General features: G+C 47.6%; 1 protein-coding gene and 1 non-coding gene across 2 annotated transcripts; one reads left to right on the top strand and one right to left on the bottom strand.

The window, feature by feature from the left end:
• Nucleotides 1-382: 382 nt before the first annotated feature.
• On the bottom strand, nt 383-1,465 carry SYCN (syncollin). The gene has a single exon (XM_063140132.1). The coding sequence runs from the start codon at nt 1,441-1,443 to the stop codon at nt 1,051-1,053; it is 393 nt and encodes a 130-aa protein (XP_062996202.1). The 5' UTR covers nt 1,444-1,465; the 3' UTR covers nt 383-1,050.
• Nucleotides 1,466-4,469: 3,004 nt separating this feature from the next.
• On the top strand, nt 4,470-4,610 carry LOC134408531 (U4 spliceosomal RNA). The gene has a single exon (XR_010026105.1). It is a non-coding gene; the product is annotated as a U4 spliceosomal RNA (small nuclear RNA).
• The last annotated feature ends 4,074 nt before the right edge of the window (nt 4,611-8,684 follow it).

Raw genomic sequence — 8,684 nt, 5'->3', positions numbered from 1 at the left:
ATGGCACATATAACTCCAAGTATATTGGAGCTGGCTTTGAAGGAAAGACACGCCGAGGTGCCCATCCCTGTTGGTTCTTCCCCCAAGTTCAAAGGCTGATCTCTGGCATTCAAAACCAAGAAGTGATGAATCTTGGCCCAAGCGGCATCCTGCAGTATCACGCCTCCCCTTTTCCCCCCTGTAGGGTCCTGCCAAGTTTGGAGATGCCTCTAAGGAAAGGAGTAAATTGAAAACAATTTGCTTGGTGGGGATTATTGTATTCTGCTCTCGGGTTGCTGAAAGCCCTTTCCAATTAAATGTTTACAAGAGGCAAAAATAAAAGCAACCCATCATTCGCTGACCTTGAGCTACAACCCCTCCCCCCAACAACACATTTCGAAAGTCGTGTTCCTTTGCTTTTAATTACGTTTATCATGGCAAGGCACGACAATAACAGCCGAGATGAGACGGAGGGAACATTTTGCCGCAAAGTGGATCTCAGGGAAGCAACGAGGAGAGGGAACGGCTTTGAAGATGGAATGCCTGTCTTAAAAACGCTGAGAACAAAGCGGGACGTGGAAGATCTTAAAACATCAGAGGGAACAAATCTTTCAAGCAAGGTGACAAACCTGCAGGCCTTCAGGATTGGGGGAGAGGCTGCCTTCAGATGGAGCATATTCATTTCCCATTGTCATTGCAAGTGGGGAGAATAAAGTCACTTGTTGATGTCTGGCTTTTGCGTGGCACCGCCGTGCTCGGGTTCGCAGGCGGCCCGGATGGATTCTTTGCCATAGCAGGGATGGCTGCTGGTGTACTGCATTCTGCTTGGACAATGAGATCTTCCAGGATGCCGGAGTTTGCTGTGGCGCATGAGAGGAAGTTGGGATTCTGGGAAGCAGGTAGCCCAGGATCTGCTGTGGCAAAGCGGTGACTTCATGGAGGAGGCAATGGGGGATGATGCCTCCTTAGCTGGAACAGGCGATCAGGTGGTGCGGTGGTGACGAGGTCATGTTGCCATGGACGGATGCAGCAGGCGTCCCTCGTGCCTCACTCATCTCTGGATTGGCCTTCTCAGGTGCACTTGCAGTAGTAGGCAGAGATGGAGTTATCCCAGTTCCCAAACAGCCCCTTCCTGTATTCTTGGAGCCGAGGGAACGCCGCGGCTTTAAACTTGCGGGTCTTTCCTCCTTTGGCCTTTGAGGACCACACCGTGAGTTCGCAGCGTTGGCCCACCACCAGCGAAGAGACCTTGTTGTTCAAAGTCGATGGCATGTAGGGCTGATCTTCATTGGGCTGAACCACAGCAACGACCCCACCACAGCACTGGTCGTAGTAGGGGCTGTCGTCCGTGTAGAGCTGGGCGCAGATCTTGGTGCCGTCCGGGTTCTTGAGGTCAGCGGGGACTGGGCACTGGGCCCATGCCCCAGCAAGGAGCAGGAGGAGGAGACACGGTGAGGCTCTCATCTTAACAGCAGTGGTGCAGGAAGGACACGTTTCAGACCTTAAGAAAGGAGAGCGGTTTTATATAGAGCTTGGGAGGGCCTAGAGCCAAGGCCAAGGGCTGGGGTCCAAGGTCGCAGAGGGAGATAACGGTGGGAAAGAGACAAGCTGGGTGTACCCAAAGAAGGCCTGCATGGTTGATAAAGCCTGATGCGTGTTTAAGGGGCGGGGCAGGTGACCCTTTTTCCACTGGGCCTGCGGATTTCTAGCTGCACTATGAATCCTAAAGGTCACGGTTTTCTTTCCCACACGTCTCCACCTTGCACTTCTTCTTCTAACTGGTCTATTTCTCCTCCCTGACTGCTGCTGGAACAAGGGGCCCAGGAGTCCTGTTGCTTCCTATGCCCAGATTTGCATCAGCATGGTGCTGGCTGAGGATTGTGGGAGTTGTAGTGCAGCACATCTGGAGGCTACTGGGGTTGGGGAAGACTGCTCTACATCAAAGCCTTTCGCTTTCCAACTGTTGGGCTCTACCACTCTTTTGAACCACAGGCTATAGAGACAGTGGCAGGCCTTCACTCTGCTCCCTGGACTCTGGTACAGCAGATAATCTGGATTCTTGGAACTGGACACCTGCGTTCTCTTTCCAACTCAAAGTGATGGATAGGGCCAGCCCTACTATGAGGCAGAGGGAAGTGCTTACCCCAGGTGGCAGATGCCGGGAGGCAGCAGTGAAAAGGAGAGAGCTGTGTGCCAGGTGGGGTGCACTGATAACCCTGAAGCTATCCTGCTGCCCTCAGGTACAGCGGGAGATGCTGAACGAATGAATGAATGAATGAAATCTTTATAGCTAAAAGCGATAAGCCCCCACAATTCAATGTAATAAAAACAAGTAAAAAGATAAGCTAAAATAAACAAGTTAAATAGGTTAAAATGGATAATATAAAGTAAAATTAAAATAATGAACACAGTTGGAATATAAAGATAAAAATCACATTAACATACATTAAGAACTCGTGAGCGGGGAACTAGAGCAGTACATATATCAGAACAAAATCTCCAGTTCTCCATTATGAAACTTCTTGGGAGTTTCCTGAGAAATAGGAAAGAGTTACAAATCTGGTGTTTCCCCTTCCTTCAGTTTCTAGGTGTGATCTGGCCATGTTGGGCAGAAGCCCTGGGCCTCCCTGATGTGGCTGCCTGGTTACCCCTCTTGTAATCCTGATCCAAGTGGAGGTCTAACTTGGGGAGCACTTTCACAACATTAGAAATGTTTATCTCTCTTTCCCTCCACCCCGTTTTCAATAAGTACAAGGCAGAGAACTGTGCCCCCACCTTCACCCAGCTATTGCGTATCTAATCTTTCCAATTTGGAACATTTCTATTCTGGCTCCACTTCCCCCACCCCCACCTGCCAGTTCTCCCACAGCCCAGGTGTGTATTTCCCTTGGGAGTTGAGGAGGCAGCCCCCCTCCTAATCCTGGCGAAACGCGCATGCTTCAAGGTCATCCTTATTGGAAGCTGAAGCTGTGGTTTCCAGGTCTCAAGGACTTACTACTCTGGAGCAGAGTTGTGAGATGCTGGGGATTCTGTTCCATTTAAGCCTGATGGGATTCCAGTGTTTCTGTTCCGGTAAGATGTGATGGGACAGTAGCAGGTCCTATGATTTTCACAAAATGCAAATTGGATCTTTTTGGCGGAGAGGGAGGGATCTTTTAACTTGTGGTTTGATTTTTTTAAATATTGGAAATATTGCTCTAGTCCACATGATCGCAAGTCTGCTTTGTAGCCCCCCTCCCCCCAGGCATATTCCCCTCTTGTAACTATCCTTGTCATTTTCATCAAGGGCACACACTACTTGGTTTAGACCACCAGCAGAGCCATATTCAGTACTTGTCAAAGAACTAGTCAATTTCATCCTCCGTTCAGTGAAAAGAGGTGGAGAAGCTGAAGAGGAGAATGAAATTGACACGGGTGGGGTTTTTTTGTGTAAAAAAAAAAAGACTCTGTTTGTGAAAATTACAATGCTTCCACCCCACATATCTTATTTGTGTAAATTGAGGTCATTAAAAATAACGGAATCCACATATTGGATTGAGTCGCTACAGATTGAGTTGATGCCAGTAGGGAGAAACAGAACGAAATCCAGGGCTGAAGCAGAAAAAATTGTGGAGATTTCAGCCCAAAATGGAATTCTTATACATCCCTACTCTGGAGTAAGAGAGGCTTATTGGTTGTTCCTTGCTTTGCTGAGGAATTGGGTTCAGCCATCACCCCCACCCCAAAAAACTTGGCGTTCTAGGCGGCCACCTTTGTGGCCTCTATGGTAGCACCAGCCCTGAGGCCGCCGCCTTAGTAGCCGCGTTGCTTTCTTTGGCAGCCCGGGCAAGAGGCCCTGCGCCGCTGCTGCCCTGCCTTGTACAGAGCCGTGCACATCTTCATGTTGCAACTTCTTGTTGCAGCAATGATCAGTTGGGGCAACGAGGAACCAACGATTGCAAAACAAAGAGGATGCAAAACAAGAAACAAGCAAATCGGGGGGGGGATTTGTGTTAGAAACTCCTCTTCTTTTTCACCCTCCCCTTGCAAAAAAAGAAGAAAGAAAGTGCAATATTAAAAGGGGAGGGGCTCTAATCTCCGCCCCATTCCAATTCCATTATCGTGATTGGCTCGTTTACCTCGTAACCCTCCCCTCCGCCTTCTCGCCTTACTCTGCCGCCTTCGCTCCACCCCTTTCTCTACTGCGTCATTCATTCATCACCACAGCCCTGACTCCGCCCACCCCGCCGGGGCGATTGGACGCAGGCAGAACGAATGACGCGCCTCTCTAAATCTGCATAGGGCTCCCAGAGTGCCTTGCGGTGAGCTGGTCGCGCCAAACCGGAAAAAAAGCGGAGAAATCTCCGTCAGGACCGGGAGCGGAAGACACGCGTCCCCGCGGGGCTTGGGTGCCTCTTCTGCCTGCGTTCGGACCCGCGGCCCGCGTTGGCTCGCCCTAACGTGGGAAAGGCTCCGGCGGGAGGGCCCCGGCGCCGGCCGAAGCCTTCGGTAGCTTTGCGCAGTGGCAGTATCGTAGCCAATGAGGTTAATCCGAGGCGCGATTATTGCTAATTGAAAACTTTTCCCAATACCCCGCCATGACGACTTGAAATATAGTCGGCAATGGCAATTTTTGACAGTCTCTACGGAGACTGAATCTCTTCGTTTCCAAAAATAGATGCAGAACTTTCTCCTCCATTTTAGCTTCGTTTCTGTATTTACCTGCCAGGTAGGCGGGGCTTCCATTCCCTGGAGGACCGTTGTCGCCAGGAGATACGTGTTCACCTATTCTCCGCGTCACGTGAGAACTGCAACTTTGTGAACAGCTTCGCAACAGTCGAGAGTTCCTTCAATACTCCCCCTCCCCACCCCCAGTTTTCGGAGTGGGGAGATTAAAGGGATTCTTTTCTGCAGTCTCCCCCAACCTGGTGGCTTCCAGGTGTTTTAGACTACAACTCCCACAAACATGGTTTATGCTGGCTAGGACTGATGGGGGTTGTAGTCCAGAACATCTGGAGGGCATCAGGTTGGAGAACTTTCTCTATATAAGACCTAGAGCAGAGAGAGAGAGAGAGAGAGGAATGTAAGCCCCACAACTTCTTCCCTCCTGCCACTGCTGCTGTTTTCTATCTCTGCTAAAAGTTCTGGCGTGGAGAGCGAGGGGCACGCTGTACCCCCAAGGGTGAGCTCTGCCACCTGCTTCCCCTCCCCGCTCAAGTTGAGACTTTAAAAGCAAGCGTGGATTGAGAGACTAGCTCTGGTGCCGAGAAAAATGATTAAAATCTTTAGTAATTCTTGTCTGTGTCTAGAATGCTTGATGTTTCGGATTAGAAATAATCTTTCTTCAGGAGCTGACGCTGAAAACCTTATTCTTATATTTTGAATATTTTCTGGAGCCTTTTTCCTTTCTGAGCGTTCTGCTGAACTGCCTCTAATCAAAGAGTTTTGGCTCGTAGCTGCAAGTCTGGATGATATTGATGAATATTGTTGTGATATTTCTGCTGCAAACTTGCACTTCGTATAGTTGGATATTGTTTGTGTAGAATTGTTTGTGTGTGTGTGTGTGTGTGTGTGTGAGAGAGAGAGAGAGAGAGAGAGAGAGAGAGAGAGAGAGAGAGAGAGAGAGAGAGAGAGAGAGCTGTTTTGGGGGCCTTTTGGCCAAAATATGTTACAGAAATAAAGTATAACATACTAGAGCCTAACATTGTGGAGGGCGTGGGAGCAGGTGCTGCTGGTTTACAAACTCTGGAATGTGGGGGAAGAAATGAGTTGGGACTCTGGTCTCCAGAGTACACAGAAGGTCTCCGACCCCAAGGCCAGGGAAGGTGTCAGAGGGGATTTGTCTCCTATTTTATAATAAAGGGATGCAGACCTTCCCTCCCACCCTGTCTGGTTGTAAATACAAGTTGGGCAGCAAGGAACACAAGGTTCTTAGAGAAAGAGGCTCAAGGAGAAGAGACCAGGGCAGGGTGGGGCATATTACACATTTGTGCTGACTGCTTCCGATGGCCTGAGTTCTTCTCCTTTCACCCCTATCTGCAATCCACAGCATTGACATTTAATCATAGAATCATAGAATAGCAGAGTTGGAAGGGGCCTACAAGGCCATCAAGTCCAACCCCCTGCTCAATGCAGGAATCCACCCTAAAGCATCCCTGACAGATGGTTGTCCAGCTGCCTCTTGAATGTTAGTACCAAAGTGTTGGTACTAACATTCAAAGCCCTAAACAGCTTGGGGCCAGGTTATTTGAAGGAATGCCTCCTCCCTTATGTGCCTGCCCGAACCTTAAGATCATCCACAGGGGCCCTTCTCCATGAGCCCCTGCCAAAGGAAGTGAGGCAGGTGGCTACCAGGAGCAGGGCCTTCTCAATTGTGGCACCCCGGCTGTGGAACGAGCTCCCCAGAGAGGTTCGCTTGGCACCTACATTGTTTTCTTTCCATCGCCAGCTGAAGACCTTTTTATTTTCTCAGTATTTTAATACCTAATTTAACTTAAATTTAAATTTTGCTGTTTTAATTCTGTATTTTAATCCTATATCAATTTCTGCTGTGTGGTTTTATCCTGGTTGTGCTTTTTATATTGTATTTGTGTTTTTAGATTATTGGTTGTTTTATCATGTTCCTCATGGTTTTAATTTTTGTGAACCGCCCAGAGAGCTTCAGCTATTGGGCAGTATAAAAATGTAATAAATAAATAAATTTCTTTATGACATGTATATACTGCTAAATATAAAATTCCTCAGCGATTTGCAATAAATATTAAAAATATATTTAAAATACAATATCCAAGCACAACACAAAAAACTTCCAAATACCAAAAAGAAGAAGAAGAAGAAGACAAGGACCAGTAAATTTTGGAATCATCAGCAAGGCTTTTCCCGATAATCCCAAGGATTGCCTGGGTATGTCTACGCGAGGGCTTTGAATGACAATAACTTCACTTTGTCCATGGCCCAGTAGTTAAAAGCCCTCCACCCAGACTAGCTTGCATAAGCCGTGATGGGCAGGGGTGGAGGGAGCATGGTTGTTATTTTAATATTGTATTGGTTTTATATGCTCTTTTAACAAATTTTATGTATTATATTGTTTTTGGTGTTATTCCCTGCCTCGATCCAGAGGGAGAGGCGGGTAATAAATAAATAAATAAATAATAATAATAATAATAATAATTGGAACGTGCAGATGTAAGTGTCTTGTCCACATCCTCAGGCTCCGAAAACAGATCCCAGAAAATAAGGAAAGACGATGCACTGGACACAACAACAGGCATTGCCTCAATTTACACCGCTCTTTCCTATGTGGTGTTCAGAGTGGACCCTCCTGTCCAGGCGCTGAGCGGCCTTAGTCCTGCTGCTGAGCCTTGAGCATGTCGAAGTACGTAACGACTTGACCCTCAACCCGCTCCCAGAATCTCTCTGCAGGCTCTTTTTTGTAGCAGAGTGCCTCTGATTTGCTTGTGGGCCTTGTGTGTGTTGTTTATATCACATAAGGTGGACAGTTGGGGGCTTTGTGGTTAGCGGACCATTGTTCTCCTGTCCTGTTAGGTCTAGCACCCAATGAGATAAATCTTTCTCAATGAATCTAATGCATTTTAATTTATGAATACATTTGACTAAATCAACCTAATAATAGTGGGGAGAGACTGAAACAACTGGGCATGTTTAGCCTGGAGGAGAGAAGATTGAGGGGAGACATGATGAAAGCAATCTGGACAGTGATAGCCTAGCTACAGTGATCCATGCTCTGATCACCTCTCGCTTGGATTACTGCAATGCGTTATACGTGGGGCTGCCTTTGAAAACGGTCCGGAAGCTTCAGCTGGTACAAAACAGGGCAGCCCGTTTACTAAGAGGGACTGGCCAGTGAGATCACATCACGCCAGTCCTTTTACAACTTCATTGGCTGCCAGTCCAGGTCCGGGCCCGATTCAAAGTGCTAGTATTGACATTTAAAGCCCTAAACGGTTTGGGGCCAGGTTATTTGAAGGAACGCCTCCTCCCATATGTACCTGTCTGGACCTTAAGATCATCTACAGGGGCCCTTCTCCGTGAGCCCCTGCCAAAGGAAGTGAGGCAGGTGGCTACTAGGAGGAAGGCTTTCTCCGCTGTGGCACCCCGGTTGTGGAATGAGCTCCCCAGAGAGGTCCGCCTGGCGTCTACACTGTACTCCTTTCGTCGCCAGCTGAAGACCTTTTTATTCACTCAGTATTTTAACACTTAATTTTAACTTAAATTATACTGTTTTAACTCTGTATTTTAACCTTATATCAATTTTGCTGCGTGGTTTTATCCTGGTTGTGCTTTTTATATTGTATTTTGTATTTGTGTTTTTTAACTTGTTGGTTGTTTTATGATGGTTTTAATTTTTGTGAACCGCCCAGAGAGCTTCGGCTATTGGGCTGTATAAAAATGTAATAAATAAATAAATAAATAAATTCCAATACTTGAAAGGTTGTCACACAGAGGAGGGCCAGGATCTCTTCTCGATCCTCCCAGAGTGCAGGACATGGAATAACGGGCTCAAGTGACAGGAAGCCAGATTCCAGCTGGACATCAGGAAAAACTTCCTGACTGTAAGAGCAGTACAACAATGGGACCAGTTACCTAGGGAGGTTGTGGGCTCTCCCACACTAGAGGCCTTCAAGAGGCAGCTGGACAACCATCTTTCAGGGATGCTTTAAGGTGGATTCCTGCATGGAGCAAGGGGTTGGACTCGATGGTCTTAG

The sequence above is a fragment of the Elgaria multicarinata genome, chromosome 13 (genome assembly GCF_023053635.1).
Source record: "Elgaria multicarinata webbii isolate HBS135686 ecotype San Diego chromosome 13, rElgMul1.1.pri, whole genome shotgun sequence".
NCBI lineage: Eukaryota > Metazoa > Chordata > Lepidosauria > Squamata > Anguidae > Elgaria > Elgaria multicarinata.
This window is presented reverse-complemented; position numbering and strand designations above follow the sequence as displayed.